This window comes from Lepidochelys kempii, chromosome 1, assembly GCF_965140265.1.
Source record: "Lepidochelys kempii isolate rLepKem1 chromosome 1, rLepKem1.hap2, whole genome shotgun sequence".
Classification (NCBI taxonomy): domain Eukaryota; kingdom Metazoa; phylum Chordata; order Testudines; family Cheloniidae; genus Lepidochelys; species Lepidochelys kempii.
In genome coordinates this window covers 335,289,525-335,315,921 of record NC_133256.1, presented here as the reverse complement: position 1 = coordinate 335,315,921, position 26,397 = coordinate 335,289,525, and the positions used below count along the sequence as shown (strand labels likewise).

The 26,397-nt window shown below is 43.8% G+C and overlaps 2 protein-coding genes across 7 annotated transcripts in view; one reads left to right on the top strand and one right to left on the bottom strand.

The window, feature by feature from the left end:
• DCLRE1C (DNA cross-link repair 1C) overlaps window positions 1-11,055 on the bottom strand; it is a 28,279-nt gene extending 17,224 nt beyond the window's left edge. Inside the window, exons 1-3 of one of the 5 annotated variants that reach the window (XM_073328685.1) lie at window positions 10,888-11,055; window positions 7,035-7,086; window positions 2,938-3,022 (exon numbers count right to left, since the gene is read on the bottom strand). In XM_073328685.1, coding sequence (XP_073184786.1) covers window positions 2,938-3,022; window positions 7,035-7,086; window positions 10,888-10,996 — 246 coding nt within the window. In that variant the 5' untranslated portion in view covers window positions 10,997-11,055. Of the gene's footprint in view, window positions 1-2,937; window positions 3,023-7,034; window positions 7,087-10,282; window positions 10,637-10,887 lie in introns of those variants that run through there. The other 4 variants (XM_073328688.1, XM_073328687.1, XM_073328686.1 and 1 more) reach the window with 4 other exon arrangements.
• On the top strand, window positions 10,499-24,954 carry MEIG1 (meiosis/spermiogenesis associated 1). 2 transcript variants are annotated; one of them, XM_073328690.1, is made up of 3 exons: window positions 10,499-10,605; window positions 18,376-18,547; window positions 22,644-24,954. In XM_073328690.1, exons 2-3 carry the CDS (start codon window positions 18,410-18,412, stop codon window positions 22,770-22,772), a joined length of 267 nt encoding a protein of 88 aa, XP_073184791.1. In that variant the 5' UTR covers window positions 10,499-10,605; window positions 18,376-18,409; the 3' UTR covers window positions 22,773-24,954. The 2 variants fall into 2 exon arrangements, with proteins under 2 accessions (XP_073184791.1, XP_073184793.1); XM_073328692.1 differs by lacking the exon at window positions 10,499-10,605 and adding an exon at window positions 13,555-13,717.
• The last annotated feature ends 1,443 nt before the right edge of the window (window positions 24,955-26,397 follow it).

Below are 26,397 nucleotides of genomic sequence, written 5' to 3'. Positions count from 1 at the left end.
CTCTGTAAGTCATTACAGGGAGCAACATCGGCAACTCCTCTGCTTTTTAAATTTGTGTACTCAGGCATGCAAATCTAGAAGGTGCAACTATAAAACTCTTATTACAAGGATGTTTTAAAATCAGAAGATCAGGATAATACGTAGCACTACAGGAAACCTCCATGTATAATCTTAGATACTACACAGAAATACAGCAATCTGCAAAAAACCTAAAATTTTCAAATCACCTACTGTAACCTTCCCTCAAAAATAAGAACCTAGTACAGTATACTTTGAAAACCCACAATGCTAGGTAGATTGTAGAATAAAATAAATAAATAAAAACCCTATACTTCAACCATCATATTAGTATGTCACCAAGTTCCTTTGTTTGTAGATTACTGAAGATACACAAAGTCAAAGTAATAGAAACAAAACTTTCTATAAAAGTGTTACAGAAAGCTAATGGAACTTGATGTTCATGCAATGCTGTGAAATATGTAAAATACCATATTAAGTACTTATAATGCTTTAGTATAAAGAACAATACAGTAGGTTTTACAGCTTTTTATAAAAGGTAGCATTTGCCAAATAAGAACAGGATCCCAGTCTGAGGAGCTTTCAAAATACAGGTTCATACGAGTACAAAGAAAGACTAGTACCATCTAGACAGTGTGATGAGTGTTCATTGTAGCTAAATGCCATGTTGAAAAGACAAACTGCAAGTAGGTCACATTTATATAATCCAACACTTGCCCAATGCATAGTGTTTATATTCACTCTGTTTACAGCTAAAATTCATGGAGACAAATAGGCTCTGGGGTGATTTTGTATCATGATATGAAGTTTTTGAGGCTGGAAGAAAGACATTATAAAGCAGGAGGGAAACAGCACTCCCTCAAAAGATTCCTCCCCCCTCCACACATAAAAAAGGAGACCTTAAACCAAGAGAAACAGAGAAGTAAAAGAAGGGACACAAATAAATCAGGGCAGGCAGAGTGTGTTGCAGACATAAGGGAAGGTAGGACAACATCATGTTTAGAGGAGAGGAAGAGAAACTAAAAGAAAAATCAAGAGAATTGCTAAGTTTGTGGAAAGAAAGATAGGACTACTGGCTGAATAGAAATAAACATGCGGTTCCAAAGAGCATACAACGGACACTGAGGCTATGTCTACACCAGTGGTTCTCAAAACCGGTCCATCTCTTGTTCAGGGAAAGCCCCTGGCGGGCCAGGCCAGTTTGTTTACCTGCTGCGTCCGCAGGTTCGGCCGATCGCAGCTCCCACTGGCCACAGTTCGCCGTTCCGGGCCAATGGGGGCTGCAGGAACAGCAGCCAGCACATCCCTCAGCCCATGCTGCTTCCTGCAGCCCCCATTGGCCTTGAGCGGCGAACTGCAGCCAGTGGGAGCAAACAAACTGGCCCAGCCCACCGGGGCTTTCCCTGAACAAGCGGCAGACCGGCTTTGAGAACCACTGATCTACACTACATCATTTACAGCGGTGCAGCTGCACGAGTGCATCAGCAACTCTAACGCACCAATGCAGCTGCACTGCTGTAGCGCTTCTGGTGAAGATACTCTAAGCCGATGGGAGAGAGCTCTGCCGTTGGCTTAATAACTCCTGCATTCATGAGAGGAGGCAGGTATGTCAGCAGGAGAAGCTCTCCTGCTGACACAGTGTTGTCTACACCGGTGCTTAGGGTCGGTGTAATTTACATCGCTCAAGGGGAGGGAAGAGGCTTATTCACACCCCTGAGCGATATAAGTCATACCAAAGTAATTTGTACTGCAGACATAACCTGAAAGGGGAGGGGATGACATGGCGTGGGGTGAAAATTAAACCCACAGATCATTGTAGAACTGGACACCAGCATCACTACTTAAAAACTGTTGCTTTGGACAATTTGGAGTAGATTGTATTTTTCAACATGGTGGATTTGGGGAGGAACAAAGTCTGATATGATTAACAATTAATTATGTTGGATCATATTAAAGTTCTGTATTAAAATCACAAATGAGTTTGACTCCCCATAGTTTAAATTCCAGGGTATTACTAATTAAGAGGTCTCTTGGTTTTTGGTACTGTTTCTCTCCCTCTCTGTGTGAAACTTGCAAGCTGCTAATTGTGTTAGTACATTCTAAGACAGAGTCTGTTCTCAAAGCAATTCTTTGTAAACAACAACTACTCACACAGAGAGAGACTCAAAGCAATACTCTAACAGAAACAGCACCCAGAGACTCCCCGCCCTTTTGCTGTATTTATCTCGCTTTGTTAACAATTGTGATTAAAATAGAGAGAGAGGATGTATGTGGATGGATGCTTGGTGTGGATAATAACTGAATGATCAGGGAGGTGCCAGCCTAAGAATCCAGTGTCCATCGGCTGAAGAAGGCGTCAAGTGGAAATAACCAGAGGACCCCCGGAGGGCAGACTGGAATCCACCCAACAGCCTCAAGAATGGGAGAATCAAAGAACAAGATAACATCTGGCAGCACGGAGCCGTCAGGAATGTGCCATCTGCTGATTGATTCAGCAACAGCATGATGAAGCAATTCCCATAGACTGGCATAGGAAGAAATTCCTATAAAAATGGACTCTAGAAAGTGAGAACTTTGAGGGGTCTGATTCTGCAAACCAACTTCCAGGAGCATCAGATGAGCATCTGACAAGGCCCTGCTCCCTCCTCATGTCCAGGCTACCTGGCCAGTGGCTTGACATGAGCAACTCTAAGGCTGGTAACTATGATAACAACCTTACAGAACCTGTGTGTCTGTGTATGAATGAATAAATATGAGATTGAATGGAATGTTATAGCTATAACTAACTGCTTACTACGATTCTTTCTGTATTCACAGTAAATGTGGTATTTTGCCTTTTCCCCTTTAATAAGATCCTGCTGGATTTTATTTTATTGGTATAACAATGACACTTGCTTTCATGTTAAAAAGTTAACTTACAATGCGATTCTCCCAAAACTTGTATTTCGGGCTAGTCAGCAGCAACTCCTTGGTTACCGGTGAACAGTACAAGTGAACTTTCAAGCTGCACACAGAGAAGAAAACAGATCAATAAGGCTTTCAAAATACAGAACAGGGAACATTCAAGTGTCATGTGCCACTCCGCATATCCTCTGGACCTTTCCCCTAGTTAGAAGGGGAGTAACAGAACCGTAGAAGCAGTAGAGTTCATGAAGTTGTCCTACCACAGGCTGGAGGCAGACCACAGGTCAAACAGAGTCACTCCACCAGGTGTGTGGGTCTTCCTAAGACACGTATCTAAACTTACAAATACTTGCTTTAAAAAAAAAAAAATCCTTTCCTCCTTTGCTTACCTATCAAGATCTGAGTTTAAAGGTCCCCATACTTTCCTGGAATAGTTGATAACTATCACAAACACCTAATTCGAGCATTGGAATGTAGTTTCTTACACCATTCCAGGCTTTAGAGAAAACCATAAGATCTCTAACTCCTTTCTTGAGCTTCTCAGTTCGCTTTTAAGAAGGGATCAAGTAAGCTACCAACTTGTAAACCCAATTTGGGTTCTAGGGAACAACAGAGTTTAGCAGTGGACTACCAAATGGCTATGAGACATTCGCCTATTTAAAATACATCACTGCAAGGGTAGGAAATGGCAAAACACTAGACATTATTTATTTGCACTCCAGGAAAGTGTCTGTTGCTATTCCACTCACACCTAGGGGATGTCTACTGTATAAACTTAAGTCAATCTAGTCCACACTGCCCTTCTTCTGTTGGTGGTGCACGTCCTCACCAAGAGCGCTTCCACCAACTTAAGAGGGGCAGTGTGGGAGGCTGAGTCAGGACTCTCAGCTCTACATGCAGCTCCCCTGGGAATGGGGCAACTTCACTGGGCTTCTTAGATCCCCGCCGGGAACAGCGCAGCCAACCCTGCTACCTCCGGGCTTTCCACCAGGAGCAAGGCAGCAACCAGACTCCAGACACGGAGCTCCCTGCTGGGGGAAGTTGGGCTCCTGGCAGAAAACCGAGAAGCCTGGTGGGTCTGCCCCTTTCCTGGTGGGGAGCCGAGAGTCCAGGTAGCAGCCTGCATCAGAGCAGGGAGCCAGGGCAGCAGCCCAGATGAGAGTGGGGAGCCAGGAGGGCAGAAGCCAGGCTTGAAGTGGAGACCAGGAGCAGCCTGGCTGGGGAGCCAGGAGCCAGCTTTTTTGTCAATTTCACAGGTCCAGAAGAGACGTGAAATTGACAAGAATTACAGCCAATAGATGCAAGTAAGGCAATGTCTACAAGGACACTGCATTCCCGAATTACACCAACATAAGCCCTACATCGCTCATGGTGGTGGAGTTATGTCAGTGTAGTAGGGCACTTACATCGGTGGAAGCAAGGCTGCAGTGTGTACACTGACAATTAGGTTGACGTAAGCTGCCTTACGTCCACCTAACGCTGTAGTGTAGACCTGGCCTTAGTATGGAAGAAGAAACAGTGACAGAGTGGGAAGGGCCAAAATTTGCTCTGTTGCCTTGGTAACAGGGAACAGAGGACATTATTGGAGACAATAGTAAGCACGTATCTGAACCCAAATGGTCTGGAGTTAGATCACAGATCCCAGCTCACTCCTCTCTCCTTAATGGGCCAAATCCAAACACATCAACCTAGATCTGGATTTTGAACTGCTGAGTTTGAGAGAGTTTAGAATCCAAAGTTTAGCTCTGTCATTTTAGAAATACAAAGGTTATATCTGGAGCTTGGATCCTGGCCCACATCTAGTTGATAGTAAAAAAGGTTATGAGCAGGTAACTGCAGTGGTCAGGCAAAATTTGTAGACGATTGTCTTGAAGATATAATTTAATAAGTGGTTACATTTGCTGTGGCTCCCCACATTTTGGTGAGGGGGCAACAAATAAATTCAAAAGATTCTGAACAAAGGACTGAAGGATGAGGAACCTGCTCCTGGGTAAAACTACACCCAACCCAAGCAGGCTCCAGATTTCTAGCACCAGAGAGCAGCAATAGTGGGGTAGATACAGCCCAGGCCACTTGAACATAGGGGTGTCTGCTCAGACATCCCACTGGTACAAAGCTGCATGTACTCCTTCCCCCGAGCCAAGCAGGCTGGCAAAATAGCGATGTCCCATGGGAAGAGGTCCAGATTCCCAGCAGGAAGAGGCAACAGATATTCACAGCCTTTGGACCCTGGTAACATCGCCACATCATCCATATTTACTAACTTTGTATACTGTTGTCTAGTCTGACCTCCTCCCAACTCTCCCTAACGCCTACACTTCCTCTGCAGCAGCAGCACCAGCAGGAGCCAAAAGGTGCACCTCAATCCCAGTCCCCTTCCCATCCCGGACCACCTTCATAGACTATAATGTCATCTAGACTCCCATCAGAACTCTGCACTGACATACTCTAAACTAGTACGATGAGGAACCAGATTTGCCATGTACAGAGTCCACGTGGAAAAGGTGAATTAGAATTAGTTTAAGTAGATTCCATCCTGGTCCAGCAAGAGCTTTTTTATTCACAATTTTAAAGTCTGTTATCTAACAACCCTGCAGGGCTAGAAACTTTATATCGCTGGTACAGGTAGATTCCAAATGGGATCCAGCACTCACTTTTACCTAACCCTAGAAGTCATTACATGTTTAGGTATAAAAAAAGTATTTAGGTCATTTTAAGAATTACTTCCCTCTCTGAATATGATACTGTGGGGCTTACGGTAGCAAACAGACCTACCTTTATATGGAAAGAGATACAAAATACAAACCATCAGATTGTTTTAAAGCTCAAATAAAAGTATTCTAGAAATTGTACAATGTGCCATATATGGAATGTATGATGTGATAAGATTTTAATCAGTACTCAGATGGGATGATTTGTGTGGAAGCCAATCCGTACTCAGGTTGGTATACTGCATTTTTTTCCACAGATCTTATAAAAAAAAAATCTTCAAAAACACCAAGTTGAGCAGGTAAGTAGTCTATGTAACCACCTATATCCCTGTTACCATCATCGTACTCCTTCAGATTGTTATACCTACTTGTGTTTTGTTTTAAATTAGATTGTATACTCTGTGTGTTTGCACAGCACATGACACAATGGGACCTCCAATCCTGACTAGAGCTTCTGGACATTACTGTAATATGTAATACACTTTTCTACCCAATTATAACACAGTATGTGTAGTATTTGAACTTTTGCCCACTTTGATCAGAGAAGTAGGAACACAGCTGTTTGAGGTAATGCAGGGTTGGGGTAGGCTTTGTTAAGGAAAAGTTAGCATATGTTAGCATAGCACTTTGGTTTGGGGCCCACCATTGTCTAAAAGCAAGCACATCGTGCACCAGGAGGAGCGTTCCTTAGATACTGCATTCCTGTGAAAACCCTCCCCCTTGTTTCCAGCCTGTCTCAACTCCCGATTTCTGTTCTTTGTCTGTTCCTAACTCCCTGCCTCCTGGCCTTGATGTGAGCCTTCCATCCTGATAAGAAAGGCTACTGGTGCATTGCTTTAAGACCATGTTGTGTAGTTGAAGTAATGGTCTAGCATGGGGAACGTACCTTGCAGGGATAGGTGGTATATAAGGGAAGGGTTTGTCTATTGGCTAAGGTTTCCAATGCATGAGGGCAACATGCTTTGCTAAAAAGTATATAATCTCTGTATAACCCTCATTCGGGGTCCCCTCCTGACTAGCAGGGGGGCATCACGCTCGAGCGTAATAAACTTAGAATAATAACTTAGCGTAATAAACTCTGGAAACTCTGCAGTTGTGGACTTTGTTTGTGTGCCTCAGCCTAGACTCAAACTGTGAGTGACCTATCAGGTATAATTCGCAGCAGTTCTTGTGCGTGACCTATCAGGTATAATTCGTAACAGCTTTGGCAGAGAAACAAAGGGAATGTGTCATATTGCAAGAGCAAGTGCTGGCGTGGGGGGGGGGAACCACAGCAGTGGGGTTGTCTCCAGGTCCCAGTGATCTTTCAAGAAAAGTTTACTGAGAAAAGTGTGTAGACCTGAATTTCCCCAGCACTTAAGGGACAAGTTCCAATGATATTACTTTAGTGAAAGCCATTACCTGCACTCCAGTCTTCTTTTCAAGGAAGGCGCTCTCAGCCCTTTCATGTGATCTAACAGTAAGATATAAAGTTCATAACAACTTTATTTTTTTTAAAGTTACCATACATCACAGCTTTTATATTTAAGAGTAATAGAAAAAAATCACAGATAGGTTTATTATTTATAGCATAGTGCTATACAGTAAAATAAGACTATGATTCCTGCCCTGTGAAGAGCTAACAATCTCAGGCCCTGATCCTACAATGAGCTCCATGAAGGCAACCCCCTGTGCCAGCTGCGAGCTCATTGCATGATTCTACAAATGCTTATTCTCCCCAACAGTCCCACTTAAGTTTGCATGATGAAGCCCCAAATAAACATGACACAGACAAAAACAATGATAAGGGGGATGGATTTATACAAAGAAGTCTGGTTTTGTAGTTACTCCTGGGGGAATTCTGCACCACTGTGCATGCGCAGAATTCATGTCCCCCACAGATTTCTTTGCTTACCCACAGAAAAATGACTTTCTGACGGGGAAGCAAAAGGAAACTGCAAGAGGAATCACGCACCACTCTCTAGAGGCATAGGTACATCATTTCAGCACCTAGAGCAGCTGGCAGAGAGTAAGTCACCATGGGGCTGGAGACACCCCAGCCAGTGGCTCCTACCTTGAGCCAGGATCAGCTGCTAGTCCCGGCTGGGCTGGAGAAAAGACAGGACTTCCTCTTCCCCTTAAGGAGTGGCTGAGGCTGTCAGACATACCCCTAGAAAACTCTCCCAGGTGCAGGAAGCTCAGCATCCATCCCTACTTTCTGCTCCCATCGCTCCTCTGCTGTGGGGGGAGGGGTCACTGTACGGGGAGCTGCTCCCCCATCCACCCAACCTGCATGCATCTGGACCTCCTACATCCAGACACCGCTGCCAAGCCTCACCCAGTACATCCAGAACCCCCCTAGCTCTCCATACCCAAACCCCACTGAACCTCAACCCCTACATCTGGACACCCCCTTTCACCCAGACCATCTGCCTCCGGACCCCCACCCCTGCACTCAGACCACCCACCACTGAGCTCCCTGCACTCAAATCCCCACCCTGATGCCCCAACCCCTACACCACCCTGAGCCCCTACATCCAGACCCCCACGCCACTGATCTCCAACTAGCTGTACCCAGACGTGCACCCCATCAAACTCTACTCCCCTAGCCCTCCCGCTTAAAGCCACACACCCAGACCCCTCTGCTGAGCCCCAACCACCTTCACCTGGAAGCCCCTGCAGAATTCCATTGCCCCTGCACCTGGAAACCCCCCCCCCCAACACACACACACACACACAAGCCTCTGTACATCCAGATCCCTCCACACCTATACCCTGCCCCCCACTGAGTTGCCTGCACCCAGATTGTCCCACACAGAATCCTCTCACCCCATACCTGAATCACCCCACATTGAGCCCCTCTATACTTGGATCCTGCCTGGTTGACTCTGCCTACCCCACACCTGGTGTGCCTGGCCCGCCTGGCGCAGAGAGGCAGCACCCCAGGGTGTTTCTGGGGCAGGCCCAGGCCTTGTGCTGTGTCACAGTTGGGTGCAGCCTCACCGCTGAGTCCATGTCCCAGTGGCAGGGAGGCTGCAGGGTGATCTCCCATCTTCGTGCAGCCGGTGCTCCCCACTGCCATGCTGAAGCCTCTGCATTTACTTATTGACAAATGAAATGGGAATTTTGCGGAATTTTAAAATATTGTGTGCAGAATTTTTATTTGTTTTTTGGCACAGAATGCCCTCAGGTGTATGTAGTGTACATCATTACAGAAGTTTGTTCTGCACAAACGAAGGAGAGAAATTCCTGCCCCCTTGAAGATAAAAATAAAAAAAAAATAGTGACTCCCCAATCAGGTGCAGAAAAATCTATGGTCATGATACAGCATTCAGTCTGAACGTCCTCTTAGATACAATGACATGTTACTCTTGTGCATGGCATGAAAAAAAAGTATGATTGTTTCTTTAAAAAAATAAAACCTTAGAATGCAGCAGGATATAGTGCTAAAGGGAAACTGATTTTCAATTTTCCATTCCTGATACACCCGGTTACATTTTACCTCTACTTTCGCATTAGCTGTATTACTTGATTATCAATAACACACCCTTCAAATTAGTCTCACTAGGGTGGTGGGCAGGGTAACATGCCCAGAAAGGACATGATGGGAACGGGGGGGGGGGAAGGCTCCAGCACAGTTCTGGGGTAGGGGAACTTGGGGCAAACTTTGGAGCAAGGTGGTACAGCCCCACACAGAGAGGGGAAGTGGAGGAGCAGGGCGGGGATCAATAGCCCCACACAGAGAAGCCACAGGAAGTGGAGGAGCGGGTCGGGAACCAGGGCAAATGCAGCATACGTGGCTGTGCAGTGCACCCAAAAATTTGGGACACCATTCCCCTCACTGGCTGCAGCTGGACTCCTCCCACTCATGGTCTCTCACACTTCCCTAACACACACACACACACAGTCTCTCTCACACAGACTCACACAAAGGTGGCAATTTTGCAAAAGAAAAGCTTCAAAGACAGACTCCAACAAGAAACTGCTGAGCTTGAATTAATATGCAAACTAGATACCATTAACTTGGGTTTGAACAGAGACTGGGAGTGGCTGGGTCATTGCACATCTTGAATCTATTTGCCCATGTTAAGTATCCTCACACCTTCTTGTCAACTATCTAAATGGGCCATCTTGATTGTCACTGCAAAAAAAAAAAAATTTCTCCCGCTGATAATAGCTCATCTTAATTAATTAGCCTCTTACGGTGGGTATGGCTACTTCCACCTTTTCATGTTCTCTGTATATCTATCTATCTTCTTAAAAAGAAGAGGAGTACTTATGGCACCTTAGAGACTAACAAATTTATCTGAGCATAAGCTTTCGTGACCTACAGCTCATTTCATTGGATGCTCACGAACGCTTGTGCTCAGATAAATTGGTTAGTCTCTAAGGTGCCACAAGTCCTCCTTTTCTTTTTGCGGATACAGACTAACACGGCTGCGACTCTGAAGCCTGTTTATCTTCTTACTCTATGTTCCATTCCACGCATCCGATGAAGTGAGCTGTAGCCCACAAAAGCTCATGCTCTAATAAACCTGTTAGTCTCTAAGGTGCCACACGTCCTCCGGTTCTTTTCACGCAGACTGGCTCTCACACCCACATACACTCTGCCTCTCACGGGTCACAGTCTCTCTCACACACACACACCCACGTATTATTGTTGTTATTACCGCTTGGTACTTCCTGTCAACAGGCTCTGGGTGAGCCAGGCGTGGCGCGGGGCTGCAGGAGGGCCCTGGGCCCTGGCAAGATGCGACCCCCACGTGACAGCGCGAAGCCTGCCTCGAGCCACTGCCTGCATAGGAAGCTCGAAGTGTGTCAGCAATGGGGGGGGGGGTTCTGGGGGGGTCCACAGGCGGGGGGGGGGGGTGGCCGTGCCCCCTTGACACGCCGGGGCCGGCTGGGGACTGCCTTCAGTGGAACACAGGGCACCAGTTTAATAATGCTGCCAGGGGCCCCCTAAACCCTGCGGACGCTGAGGAGGGATTCTGAGGTGCGGTTAAACAGCTCCCAACGGAAGTGGGGCGGGGGCGGGGTGAGGAAGGGAGAAGCTGAAGCTCAGAGCCGGGGGAGGGGAGGATGACAGGGTCTTCGGGAGGGCAGCCGCCGCCACGCAGGACACCCCCGGGAGGGCGGCGGCGGCGGCGGCGCCAGCCGTGTGGGGCGGGGGCGGGTCTCCCCGGGGGCGGCGCCAGGCGCGCGCGGAGGGAAGGGCACGCGCAGCGCGAGCGAAGCGGCGGGCGCGCGGAGCCGGCGGGACCTCTCGCGCCCTCACCCTTGTGGCAGTGGGACAGGAAGTAGGCCCGCGCCCGCAGGTTCTCCCGGTCGAAGCGGTCTATGGACAGCCAGGGGTACTCCCGCATCCTGCCTCCGAAGCTGCTCATGGCGCAGCCCTGCTCCTCGGACTCCGTCCGACCACCATCCCTACCTCTCCCATTGGCTGCGGCCCAAACCAATCACAGAGCCGCCTTTGCGACCCGTTCGCCTACGAGGCAAAGGCCGGGGCGGGGCCTTTTCTTAAAGGGCCAGTAAAAGAAATGACTCAAGTTTTTCTACGCCGGATCTTGCCGTGAGGTTTGGACCTGCTGCTCTGTCCGTGTGAATATGGGGACAGAAGGGCCTCGCCGCCCGGCAGGATGGGGAGAAGGGTATGCCTGTGTACTCCAGGCCCGCTCATTCTTGAGTGCAGTGATTTATCAATAAGGAATTTAGGTAGTTAATAACTGATACCCTTAGCATCTACATCATTAATAATGACTCTTGGTAACTGAATAATGTTGAGTATGGATAATTACTGCATTAGGAATTCATTTCCTGCCTTAGACATTTACAAAGCAACAAACACTGCACTATCATGAATAATTATAATTAATCCATTAGTAATTGGTTGTGAGTAGTTCTAACTAATTCAGTAATTGTGAATTATAAGTAAGTTATATCAGTAATTGTTTTGCTCCAACACTGTCCAGTAGTATTTGTCATTATGACATTCGTTTATTTTGTGGGTGAGGGGCAAACTATTGAATTCTCAAGAACTGCTGTGCACTGTTTTTAGTACTTTGGCCTAGACCAACTCCTGTGAGTTAGGCTCCTAAATATCTTTGAGGATCTGGGCTTTTGTCTCTGTTCACAGCATGTTCAGTGCCCTGTTCAAAGTGAGAAAAAAAATGTAATTATTGTCAAGCACTAATCTTTTAGCTATTTATGCTGCTGTCATCACCATGGTGGTATATCAAATTTTATATCTGTTAGGGAGGGATTAATGCAGGGGACACGAAGTCAGACAACATGCATTCTTTTCCCAACGGTGCCTTTGGCTCATTGTATAACCTTGGTCAAGTCACTTACTCCCATTTTCAAAAGTGACCAATAAGTGTGGCCGCACAATTTTGCCTGCCCAATTCAAGACCTAAATGTCCACAACGCCAACACCTCAAAACGGAGCTGGCCCTTTTGAAAATGTTGGTTATAATCTCTCTCTTCCTCCAGCTGCGCTGCTGAAAAGGCAGGTAACACTTCCCTCCTTTACAGGGGTATATTTCCTACCTAAAAAGAAAAGGAGGACTTGTGGCACCTTAGAGACTAACAAATTTATTTGAGCATAAGCTTTCATGAGCTGAAGTGAAGAAACAGATTGACAGAGCCAGAAGAGTACCCAGAATTTACCTACTACAGGACAGGCCCAACAAAGAAAATAACAGAACGCCACTAACCATCACCTTCAGCCCCCAATTAAAACCTCTCCAGTGCTTCATCAAGGATCTACAACCTATCCTGAAGGATGACCCATCACTCTCACAGATCTTGGGAGACAGGCCAGTCCTTGCTTACAGACAGCCACGAAACCTGAAGCAAATACTCACCAGCAACCACACAACAGAACCACTAACCCAGTAACCTATCCTTGCAACAAAACATGTTGCCAACTGTGTCCACGTATCTATTCAGGGGACCCCATCACAGGGCCTAATCACATCAGCTACACTATCAGAGGCTCGTCCCCCTGCACATCTACCAATGTGATATATGCCATCATGTGCCAGCAATGCCCCTCTGCCATGTACATTGGTCAAACTGGACAGTCTCTACGTAAAAGAATAAATGGACTCAAATCAGACGTCAAGAATTATAACATTCAAAAACCAGTCGGAGAACACTTCAATCTCTTTGGTCACTCGATTACAGACCTAAAAGTTGCAATTCTTCAACAAAAAAGCTTCAAAATCAGAGTCCAACGAGAGACTGTTAAATTGGAATTAATTTGCAAAACTAGATACGATTAATTTAGGCTTGAATAAAGACTGGGAGTGGATGGGTCATTACATAAAGTAAAACTATTTCCCCATGTTTATCCTCCCCCCCCCCATGTTCTTGTCAACTGCTGGAAATGGCCCACCTTGATTACTACAAAAGGTTCCCCCACCTCCCTGCTCTCCTGCTGGTAATAGCTCACCTTACCTGATCACTCTGGTTACCGTGTGTATGGTAACACGCATTGTTTCATGTTCTCTCTCTATATATATAAATCTCCCCACTGTATTTTCCATTGCATGCATCCAATGAAGTGAGCTGTAGCTCACGAAAGCTTATGCTCCAATAAATGTGTTAGTCTCTAAGGTGCCACAAGTCCTCCTTTTCTTTTTGTGGATACAGACTAACACGGCTGCTACTCTGAAACGTTTCCTATCTAGTGCTTTGGGATGCAGGGTGCAAGCTCTATGCAGAAGCCTGATCTTCCAATTTCAGCTCATGGCAAAGCTCCGGCTGACTGCAGTGAGAGCACGGGGAGGATGGTCCCCAGCCGCCCGAGCTGTGTGAGGCATAACACACGGGTCTCTTACAGCACACACCCATCTGCACCCCTTACAGTCCTTATTCCTTTGCCAAAGTACTGCGCTGCCCCGCCCCGCGTGCGCAGCTCGTGGCGCTGGCCCCGCTCCCGGGGTTCGCTGCCGGTCGGCCCCGGCTCCGCCAGAGCCGCCGGGGAGGCTTCTCTCGGCCTGGCTCGAGCGCCGGAGGTTGCTAGGCAACCGCACAACCGCCGCCGTCAGACCCGAAGAGGCGGCGCCCGCCCCGAGGGAGGGAACGACCCGGCAAGACCGTTGGTGAGTGGCGCGCGGCGCCCCTTGTCCCGACCCTCACCGCAGGTGGAGGCCGCCCAGCCCCGGAGCCCTGAGGGGAGCGGGTGCTGCTGAACGCCCCCTCCCTCCCCGGCTCAGGGGAGCAGCGTGGCCTTGGGGTTCCTTTAAAAAGCCCCGGCTCCTGGAATCCTGGGACTGGGGGAGGGGATTTTCTTTAAAGGCACAGTTCCTGGAGAGCTGGGGTTAAGGGGGGATTTTTCCTTAAAGCGTCAGCTCCTGTGGTTATGGGTTTAGGGGAGATTCTCCTCTTTCGTTTAAAAAAACCCACAAATTTTGTGACTGGTGGTTTCCAAGAAAAGCTTAAAAACCGGACCCAAGTGTCCCTCCTAGCAGCTCAGAAGGCGAATGATAAGAAAACAGTTACAGTTCTTTAAAATCTGATGCTTTTTAAAGCAACTCTCATGATTTTGGTGGGGCCTGACTCATGGATTTTGCATGTTTGGAGTTGGCAAAGCTGCAAGGGTTGGCGGGGACAGGGGTTGTTATTGCAGAGGGGGACCGAGAAAGAATTACACTGTACTTTTGATGCCTTGTATTTTTGTTGTTTGTCTATATCTGTTTGTCCATCTTGTCTTTTAGACTGTAAGCTCTTCAGGGCAGGACTCATAAGAAATGCCTTAGTGGGTCAGACCAATAGCCCATCTATCCCACTATCCTGTCTCTGACAGTGGCCTGTAGGAGAGCTTCAGGGGGAGTGTACTGAACAGGGCAGTTTTGGAGAGATCCACCCCTGTCTTCCCCTCCTGACTTCTGACAGCCACAGGTAGATGGTCACCCTGAGCATGGGGTTGTATGTCTGACCATCTTCTGTGTGTGTACAGTGACCAGTACAATAGGGCTTCAACCCTATTTGGGATCTTTAGGCACTACCAGAATACATATAATTAATAACAGGGAGTCAAACACAATGTGGGGTCCTATCCGGGCAGATTCTATCTTGTCTCTCTCTCACCCCTTGGCAACTCCTTTGCCAGTAGAGCCCCACTGAATTGAAATGGTCTGACCTGGCTGCTGGTGCTTCTACTCATCACTACCTGACTCCTACTTTGGGTATTGGTGCCATAAATATGTTCAAACATAAGAGGAACTTACAAGGTTCAGAGGATAGATAGGCTGGTTTCCAAACGGTGCTGACCTCTATGCACAGATTTGTGTCACAGTAGACTTGTCCTTTCCTTTTCCTTTCTGAAATAGGGGGAGAGATGTGGTTACATAACAGACTTGGTGAAAGTGGGAACCAGCAGAACACTTTTAAAACACAGGCAATCAGACGTAGTAATCTGCTTCATGGTGCGCATGCATCTATTCTAGGATGTTTGTGTTTGACTACTATACATAACCCAAGAAGATGCAGAATTCCACCACTTACAGAATTTATTCATTGATGTACAGTGATTGCCATTACAGAGAAAGTATTTCCCAGTACCACACACTGGGATGTGAAATTGCACAATTTTCCCCTAAATTAGAAGAGTAATAAGAATGGTAACCCTGTGGTGTCTGTTGGCAAATTGAGCTTTTTGACACATCACTCTGGGCTGTCTCAACTGCACGTCAGTATCAGTGATTTATCTATTAAACTTAAATAAAAGGTTTGACATACCAGCTTGAAAATGGTGATGTTTGTTTTTTACTTGCATGCACTGACTTGGCACTTTGGCCCAGAGCCTCAAAAGTATTTAGGCTCCGAGCTTCTATTGTCTGTGCCCTTATATGTATGTTTTGCCTGTGTTTTCACAGGAGCTTTTATGGAAAGTCTGCTTGAATTAGTGGATAGTCAGTATGTGCCATGTATATCCAGTTGCACTGGACAAGTGCATTTGCTAGATGACCCTGATATATCATTTAGCAGAGAAATGGTTAATCCTAGTGACATGTAAGTGGCCATAATAGACCTTTAGTGTTAATACCTTATTAAGATCCAATCATATACTTCATTTGCTAGCATTGCTTTGGTCTGTCTCTCTGCAGGCTCAGTTGGTCAGCAGTATAACAGTTCTATATTATAGCTTACAATTTATACATCTTTCTTCCAGAAGGATTCCAAAGTGCTTATTAATTCACACTGGGTCATGTTTCCCTTTGTAGTAAAAAAGTGCAATCAGGAGAAATATCTCCAAGACTCAGCTACCAATATGTGCCAAGTAGGTTAATTTGTATTGTGGCGTCCCGTAGTGCGAGGAGAAAAACTCTTTGTAATTATTTGACAATTGGCATTTAAAGAGAGATAATAATTGTAGAGGGCTGAACTACCCCACATATATGGCAGCATATTTGGAAAAGGGCCATAGTATCTGTATACTTATGTACAGATCTTCACTCAACCCCATGCAAACTGAGATTATGCCCCTTTTCCTTGGTTGCTGATGGTCTTTCTGTGCAAAGAATCCACTGTAAATTATTATGCCAGATACAAATGCAGATTTCAACCACTCCCAAATAACTGCTGCCATGCAAGCAATAACTCCTATTTTCTCTTCCGTAGTGGTTTGAGGGGACTGACTTCTGAATTGAACCACATACTAAATAAAGGGTTTCAGTTGTGTGTAGGATTTTGAGGCAGGTTTTGTAGTCAATTGCTACTCTTTTTCAGCCTATGAGCCATGGGAGCACATGACCCAAAAGGATTTTTATCTTCATCAGCATCAAGTCTAGAAACTTTCTTAAATGAAGGCTTAGATTCTTGGAAATACATCAAACTCTTCCTAATTATGCAGCTGCAGCATGGTGACACTAAGTAATTATGAGAAGAATTTGGCCCATTGACCAAAGAAATCCATCAGATGTTGTAGCATTTGACGTATTTTTCTTCCTGCGTAAATGAAAAGTGCTCTCTATTAGCAGAATAAGATTGTGACCATTGGTGCCTGGAATGGCCACACTGAGATTATTTAATCAGGGCAAACTACAAAGAATGGGGCAGACGATAAGCAAAACTGATGGTTATTCTAATCATTAGACTCACCAAGCCAGCAACAAAACATCTTCTACAATACCTTACTGATTACCCAGAAGCCAAAAATATAGTTCCCTTAAAGCAATCCAGACTTGGGCTCCCACCCAGACAGCCAAGTCAAATATGAGGAAGATTACTGAAAATCTTGTTCAATATATATAAAGTTCTGCTAATCCCAATGGATCGGACACATTACCCGTCAGGTCAGTGAATATTTCAGATCTTACCCAAATACATGTTTACAGACAGTTCTTATTAACTAAAAGATTTATTTAAAAAAGAAAAGAGAGTATTGTGGTCAAAAGATCATTATACATACAGATATGAATAAAGTTCTTAGATCAGTTTCATAGTAAAGATAGTGAGCTGCTGAGTTGCAAAAAGGTCTTTCCAGAATAAGTTCATCCGGTTCTAGTCCAAACAGCAGTTCATGTATAGAGTTTGTTCAGATTCTTCCATGAGAATTAGCAGGGTAATCCACACTAGAGCTGGAGACCTCAGTCTTGCGACTCAAGCTTCCCCAGACCAAACTTAAGCAGATCTGGTTCTGACGTAAAAATTCCTGTTTCCTGTGTATACACACGTAATTAGTTATATTCATCAGCATAAGGTAATTATCCTTTAAGCAGGGCCGGCTCTAGGTTTTTTGCTGCCCCAAGCAAAAAATTTGCCGACCCAAGCTCCGAGAGCGCAACTGCCCAAGCAAAAGAAAAAGAAAAAATGGCCGGAATGCCGCCTCTGGAATTGTGCCGCCCCAAGTACGTGCTTTCTTTGCTGGTGCCTAGAGCTGGTCCTGCCATTAAGACATGCAGTTTACTACAAACTTCAAAGAGAAATATTGACAATGACATTTTTACACCCAAGTTTCATCTAAATGTTATATTCCCTCTGAATTATTGATCTCTGAATCAATAAAATATAGTAATGGACAGGAACCTTCTGGTTACATTGTTAACATCTAACAGCTATTGGTAAACAGACAAATATGAACAGTATCTTCTTCTAATTCTCTAACAATACAAGTCTACATTTCAAAGATCTATCTAACATGGCTTTGTTTGCTATTTATAAGGAATGGCCTTAGTTACCATTTATATACTTTTCTAATATGTCTTTAAAGGTTGAATTTGGGTCATTTAGCCTGCTAGTCACTTAACCCTTTCTAGCTCAGTGTCACAAAGATATACTCAAAAAATTAATACAATGACATTAAGAGGTGAACTAGAAGACAAAACTGGTTCCTGTTACATATTGAAATTGGTCTAGATTTGGAAACTTAGGTCAAATTCATCACTTGAGCAGCTCTGCTGACTTCAATGGAGTTAGCCCTGGGATCCCTTCAGCCATGTGAATTCCAAAGAGCACTGTCATCAGTAATTTGAGCATACCCTGGAAAATGGCGTTATAATAGTTTACATATCTGGAAACTGAAATACAGGCAATATGGATTTACTCCAGAAAACAGCATGTATTTAATGTGATTCTGGACATTTTTAACATACTAGTTTTTACGTTGGGGTTTTGAGGTGGGGTGCGTTTGTTTTTGTTTTTTTGACTGACTATAACTTGTTTACTATGTTTGCCAATTTTGTTCTACCCATTTTTATGTAGAACTTCAACAATATGGCTTGCTCCAGTTTTTATATGTATCATTTTTAAAACCTAGTTTCAGCAAAATATCTGGTGGAGTTCCTGGAGCCATGGCTAGCGCTGACATCAAACCAAAATCTATAAGTCGTGCCAAAAAATGGTCAGATGAGATAGAGAATCTATACAGATTTCAGCAAGCTGGATACAGGGATGAAATTGAATATAAACAAGTGAAGCAAGTTGATATGGTAAGATTTGTAACTGTGCAGGGGCTATGTATTTTAATTCTCTATTCCCTATTAAATAGTGAAATAAAAATGGAGGCACACAGTATATTTCCTTTCATTTGCTTTTGTTTTTAATCAAATTCAATTTTAGTTCTTTAGGTAGTTTTAGAAGTGCAGAATAACTGATTTTCAAATACATTTATTTTACTTGACACTGCAACTCTAGCAAGCCTGCAATGTGCTGCCTCTTCATCAGTTACATACTTAAACATGTCAGAGCTTTTATTACATAATGGAGATTTTTTTCATTTAAAAAAAAAGAATTTAATGCTGGTGAAAGATATGGCATGGGCAGCTCATGGCCAGCTTCCACACACTACTCTGCCAATGTGTACACCCCCGATGTGGTATACCCCCTTTTTAAGGATGAGAAGATTGTTCAATATCCATGGGCTCCATCCAGCATCCCTGAAATTAGTGGAAGGTTTACCATTGAATTGTATGGGAGTTGGTTCAGACTCCTTGTATATGCAGTACTTAGCCTCTCTCTTGAAAATGTCAACAGTAGAGAAAGTTGATGCCGGGTGTGGTGGAGGTAGTTGTAATGCAGATACTTCTCTACTGAGAACATCAAGAACTCTATCTTGTACCTTGAAAACTTCATTGCATATGACCTAAGCTACTGGTTAGTCACCAGATGCCAGACAGCTACAAATCTACTCTGGATTCAAACTAACAAACCTATAGGTGATAGGCTCTATATTCCATTATTTACCTCCTAAATCATGCAGTTCTTCAAAATCCCTTTTAAAAATCTATTCAGACCTACTATGTCATTATTTTGAAATATAGAGTTTGCATTAAAGAAAACCTTTAGTACTACTGATGTCTTGTTGCCACCTTCCTTTATTTAAAAATCAACAGTTTGAAGTATTTTCAAAATACCAGAAACAAATTAAACTATATTGGTGTCCAATCTCTCACCAAGTTTCATGTTTTAAATCAGTATGATAGGCACACTCAAGGCTTTAAAATTGGTGAGCTACTGCTTCTTTTACCTACATATATTATTGTAACTATGCAAAGTGGTCTTTGAAAAGTTACTACTGAACTAAATTTTTTAAAAATGCATGGCTGAATTATTACCTACTGAAAATAGAGGTGTAAAGGAAGATGCAACGAGGAGTCCGGTGTCACCTTAAAGACTAACAGATTTATTGGGGCATAAGCTTTTGTGGGTAAAAAACCCCACTTCTTCATATGCATGGAGTGAAAATTACAGATGCAGACATAAATATTCTGATGCATGAAGAGAAGAGAGAACCAGTGTTAACAAGGCTAATTCAGTCAGGGTGGATGTGGTTCACTCCCAGTAATTGATGAGGAGGTGTCAATACCAAGAGAGGGAAAATTGCTTTTGTAGTGAGCCAGACACTCCCAGTCCCTATTCAAGCCCAAATTAATGGTGTTAAATTTGCAAATGAATTCTAGCTCTGCAGTTTCTCTTTGAAGTCTATTTTTGAAGTTTTCTTGTTGAAGGATGGCTACTTTTAAATCTGTTATTGAATGTTCAGGGAGATTGAAGTGTTCTACTGGCTTTTGTATGTTACCATTCCTGATATCTGATTTGTGTCCCTTTATTCTTTTACATAGAGACTGTCCAGTTTGGCCGATGTACATGGCAGAGGGGCATTGCTGGCACATGATGGCATATTATCACATTAGTAGATGTGCAGGTGAAAGAGCCCCTGATGGTATGGCTTATGTGGCAGGGTCCTCTGATGATGTCGCTAGAGTAGATATGGGGACAGAGTAGGAAACGGGGCTTGTTACAGGGATTGGTTCCTGGGTTAGTGTTTCTGTGGTGTGGTGTGGTGTGGTGTGTGGTTGCTGGTGAGTATTTGCTTCAGGTTGTGGGGCTGTCTGTAACCGAGGACGGACCTGCCTCCCCAGGTCTGTGAAAGTGAGGGATCGTTTTCCAGGATAAGTTGTAAATTGTTGATTATGTGCTGGAGAGGTTTTAGCTGGGGGCTGTACGTGATGGCCAGTGGTGTTCTGTTATTTTCCTTTTTGGGCCTGTTCTGTAGTAGGTGACTTCTGGGTACCTGTCTCGCTCTGTCAATCTGTTTCCTCACTTCCCCAGGTAAGTACTGTAGTTTTAAGAATGCTTGATAAAGATCTTGTAGGTGTTTGTCTCTGTCTGAGGGATTGGAGCAAATGCAGTTGTATCTTAGGGCTTGGCTGTAGACAATGGATCGTGTGATGTGTCCTGGATGGAAGCTGGAGGCATGTAGGTAAGTATAGCGGTCAGTAGGTTTCCGGTATAGGGTGGTGTTTATGTGAACATCACTTATTTGCACTGTAGTGTCCAGGAAGTGGATCTCTTGTGTGGACTGGGCTGGCTCGCTACAAAAGCAATTTCCCCTCCCTTGGTATTGACACCTCCTCATCAATTATTGGGAGTGGACCATATCCACCCTGACTGAATTGGCCTTGTTAACACTGTTTCTCCATTAGTAATGTAACTCCCTTCTCTTCATGTGTCAGTATATGTATGTCTGCATCTGTAAGTTCACTCCACACATATGAAGCAGTGGGGTTTTTTTACCCACGAAAGCTTATGCCCAAATGAATCTGTTAGTCTTTAAGGTGCCACCGGACTCCTCGTTGTTTTTGTGGATACAGACTAACACGCCTACCCCTCTGATACAGGGAAGATGCAGTTCGTTCTTTTGTATTGGGCTCAAATTCTGTGGTGAAGAGTATAGTATAAATGCTTACACAGAAGTCTAGGTAGATCTTTTAATGAGAATGGTAGGATCCCTCTAGTTAATAAATTATATAAGATAAAAGTCAAGACTGCTACAGGGTACAAGCCACAAAACAAACTATGATCCCGTTGGCAGAGGGACACTCCCAACAAAATAATTTCCAACTTAAAAACCATGTGGAGCTCTGTTTATATCAAACTTTGGTGGAATTAGCATCAGTTATATTGTAACTGATCACATTTTGAAATACGGCTCATTTTTGCTGTCATAGAAGGTACAAGATCTAAGAGTGGAGATACAAGGAATATTATATGGTACTTACGTTTAGAAAAATAACCCAAACAGCCAGCAGATCTGTACATTTAAATACTAGGCTGAGTAATAAAACTACCATTTATGAGATATAATTCAAATGCAATCTGGTTTGATATCCCTAATGACATCTATACCTGCTGATCAGAAGTGAGAAATTAATATTTAGGATTCAAGACAATAGGAAATACTACAGCTGTTCATGCTGCAGGTGCTTACCTAATGCCATAGAAACTTCCAAAAGCTTTTTAATTAAAAGGATTGAATGTCTGCACTTTTTACAATGTAATAAATATCTTGTGAAGTACTGAATTGAAGGCTATGGGTGATGATGCTCAGCACCTTGCAGGATTGGGTCCATTGACACTAACTTTCCTGATTTGACATATGGCTCATTTGTTTGTTTGAAAATGATGAAACTAATGATATGTCTATTTTTCATGCCTAGAAAGGTGCCGAAGTACCTTTTACTTGCACATAATCCTTCCATAAGAAGTGGAATCTTTCAGCCACTTGAATTTTTGAATGACTAACTCTTGTTTATACAGTAAAAGGAAGGCATCCATTGGGTAATCAAGGGGAATCATAGACATTAGAGAGGAAAAGACCTGTTAAGTCTAATAACCTCCATTGCACCAGACAATGGTGGTTCCTGTTCTCTACACCATATTTTCTAACAGCTTTGTCCAGTCCAGTTTTAGATTACTCAAGTGCTACGGTTTCCATCACATCACCTTTGGATCATTCATGCTCTCTTCTGACGTAGTGAAGTGTTGCTGGTTTTTTGTTTGTGTGTTTTTATACCATACAGAACTTTGACTAGAAACTAGTTTCTGATGTTTTATGTTTTTTAATCTTTATTAGAGTTAACCAATTTAATCATAAAGCACCAATCAGCTACAAACCAATTTATTCACCAAAATACAATCCACATAAAGATATCTCGTCTCCTGTGATGTGTTCTGCATGGATGTTTTCTCTCAGTAGCAGCATGTTCAGAAGATGAATGTATATTCTTTTCATTCTGTTTACAGGTGGATCGTTGGCCAGAAACAGGATTTGTGAAGAAACTTCAAAGAAGGGACAATACTTTCTATTATTACAACAAGCAAAGGGAATGTGAAGACAAAGAAGTCCATAAAGTGAAAGTTTATGCTTATTAATTTTGTTAATCCCAACTACAGTGGTTTTGTTTTTGTTTGTTGTAAGTATGTTGCTTTAATCTATTTGATGTTTATAAAATGTAAGGAATTAAACAAGGTTTCTGAACTAATTTGTGCTGTTTTTAAATACAGCTGAACATTTTTGGGGGGAGGAGTAATAATGTTTGTTCAGCACTGGATTTTCACAGAGCTTTTGATGAGGTCCATATAATTAGAAGTGCTAATCATTATTTAGTGCATTACATCTTCAATGTATTTTACTGACAGTAGCTAACTAATTCTAACCACAACCGTGGGAGATAGGTAAATAGGTAAACTTATTATCATCAGTTTACAGATGGGAAAACTGAGGCGGAAAAGTTAAGTGACATCCACAAGATCACGAGGGAGTTGATGTCAGACCCTGGATTAGTGTTTGTTAAAGGAAATTGAATGACCTGGGAGTAGGGGCCAAAACCATGCTATGGATTAAAAGATGTTTAAGTGATGAGAAATGGTCATCATAAATATCTTTCTTAGCGAAGAGGGGTAAATAGTGAAGTATCCCACAGCTCTGTGGGGTTTTTTTATTAATATAAGTATTCATGATTTAAAGGAGAAAGTATTTAGTGAATTGGTAAAATTCACTAGCCAACGATACAGGATGTTGGACAGCAAAAACTAAAGAGGATTATGAGGAGTTAAACACATGGTGGGATGAAGGGAATATTGGGCAGCAAGGTGTCAGGTGAAATCTAATATCTTTTTGGAAGTACATCAATTATAATTCTGGTTTTAGTGACAGAAAGAGATGGGGTTATACTGGTAGCAGCTAAAGAATAAATGGATTAATATTTTTCCAGACCTAAACACCACAATTTTGAATAAAAGAAAGAGATTTGTGTCTCTGTGTTGTGGTATTAGAAGCAGAAGTGTCTGTCCTTTACCCTGAAAATTTAAGGGCAATGTACTGTGGGATGAAAAAAAAAATCACATTTTTGACAATGCTGTATCCTTTTGAAGATCACATAAATGAATGAAACTACAGATTCCAGTGTTGCTCAACTTGCTGGTGAGGGTGCTCAGACCTCAGAATTCTAACAGCAGTGGTTTATCATATAGTCCATTTTATTTTTTTGCAGCTGTCCTTGCTTAGTTTGGTGTCTGTGCAATGAAAGCTATTAAACTCTGGCACATGTGGGTTACATGAACTGATGTAAATTAAATAACACTCCAATCTTTAGTTCTGTTTACTGTAGCTCCTTATCTTCCGTTAATCCTTTTGATATAATCCTCTGGATTCTACATGCAAAAATAGCTGTCAAAATGGCATTGTGACGTCCATCTCAAATTTAGTCCATATCAGATGTACTCAGTTTATAATGCAAAAGCTGGACTCCCAAACCCACATGGACTGCAAGCTCAACCTGGGATCTGGCAATCAGTCTGGGTTCTTTCTGGTTCCCACATCATCTAACTCAAATGAGTAATGTTACAGGTAAAGTTGTTATCCATTAGATTGAGCATAGAGCTGGGACTCAAGAATCTTGGAGTGAAATCCTGGTGCCATTTAAGTTAAAATGTGTTTTGCTATTGTCTTAATTGATCTAGGATTTCACCCGTGGCTTCTGTTCCCTGCTCTGCCATAGACTCAGTGTGGTCAAGTCACTTAACTTCCCTGTGCCTCAATTTCTTTATCTGCATGACAGATAAGCATTATAATTTATTACATCTCTAGTCACCAAAAAGTAAAGATTCTGTAATTATTGCCCAATTAAGAACTCTGGTGATGTGAGAGCCAGAACAGAATCCAGCTCCCACGCCTAGAACTGTATTGGCTCTGCAGTACTACCAACAGTAAAAAGGAATAAAAACTTATTTGGAGAGCATATAATGTCATCAGTTTTTAAACAGAGCTCCCCACTGAAAACACAGCATGTCTTGTCAGAGAAGTAAGAATATTGGATTTGGAATACATATAGAGAATGCATCTGTTGAATAAGAAAATGCTTTTTTTTTTACTATACCTAAACATCAAGCCTATATTATATGAATTGTGAATGCTAATGGATTTTAATGTGTGTTTTCCCCCCTCCTTTTTTAATGCATTATATGTATGTTCCTATTCTCTATTTTGACTTTTATATATAACGAACAGTATTAGTTTTGTTTGTGAAAACTAAAGACTCTTAATAAACAAAGGTGGGGATTTATGACTTTATAGTTTTACATGTACAATTTGTTCCTATTTAGTGTATTCTTCATTTTCTGTAATGATGTGTTCATAAATCATAGGGGCCAAATTCTGGTCTCATTTGCATCAGTGTATCTAGTGATTTCACTGGAGTTCTGCTGGAGTTATACTGGTGTAAATGAGATTAGAACTGGGCCCATGGAGTCTTAAATTTACTGTTAACCCTTTTGGAAAAAAGAAATGGTGTTGGATAGAAATCCCTAATCATAGCTGATGAGTAGTATGGGAAAATAACGTACTGTTGGCTTCCATTAATTTTGTTCTGGTGAATTTTGAGAGGCTAGCACCACTGCTGAGCTATGGTTTAAGCCAGTGGTTCTCAACCCATTTATCATTATGGGCCGCAGGTTGAGAACCACAGCGTGCCCCCCCAAAAAGATTCCCCACAGTCCCCTATGCCCAGCAACCTCCGCCCAGAGACCCCTCCACAGAGTGGGGCCAGGAGCAGAGCCCTGGGTGTGGGGCCAGACACTGGACCCCGCTGTGTGGGGCCGGGCAGCCTAAAACCTAGGGGTGCTGCAGCACCCCCACAAACCCCTAGTTCCCAGCACTCCCCATCCCCTCACTGCTCAGAGCACCCTTCTCCCGCACAAAACTGCCCAGAGACCCATTCACCCGCACCCTGCTGGCAAGAGTATTCCAGCAGGCTGCCAGAAACTGTCTCTCCACAACCAGCCCTGCTCCCTTTCAGACCAGAGAAGCAAATTTTGAATTTTTTTTAGCACAGCTGGGCCACAGCTGTGTGCTAATTGGGCCACATGCGGCCCACAGATCCCAGGCTGAAAATCGCTGCTTTAAGCAGTTGAATGAGAATGTGACATTAGAAGGAAATAATTCAAGCTGGGAGAGAGAAGTAAATTATGCCATTGACCATTTTCTGATTACAATTAATGCTGTAGTTAAGAATATTAAAATGGTCATACTGAGTCAGACCAGCGATCCATCTAGCCCAGTATGCTGTCGTCTGACAGTGGCTGGTGCCAGATGCTTCAGAATGAGTGAACAAACAGAACAGGGCAATTTGTCACATGATCCATCCCCCTCGTCCAGTACCAGGTGATTAGGGACACACAGAGCATGAGGTTGCGTTCCTGATTATCTTGGCTAATAGCCAGTGGTGAGCTGGAGCTGGTTCGCGCGAACCGGTTGTTAAACTTAGACGCAGTTTTAGAACTGGTTGTGACGGCTCCCTGAGCTCCCGGCTGGGGAGGCTCCTCCGGCCCCTCCCCCGCCTTCCCCCCTCTCGCAGGGGCTCAGCATGCGGCGGGGCCGGCGCTCTGGAGCGCTCCTGGGCAGCTCTGCAGCGCCTGCCGCTTTGAGCAGCATGGTAAGGGGGTGGGGCTGCGAGCTCCAGCGGCATCCATACATGCTGCCCTGAGCAGCATGGTAAGC

Excerpts from the sequence above, each read along its gene's own strand:
- MEIG1 (XM_073328690.1), top strand. The coding sequence starts at position 18,410 with ATGGCTAGCGCTGACATCAAACCAAAATCTATAAGTCGTGCCAAAAAA. Across the intron at positions 18,548-22,643 it reads AAGTGAAGCAAGTTGATATG|GTGGATCGTTGGCCAGAAAC; the intron begins GTAAGATTTGTA and ends TTCTGTTTACAG.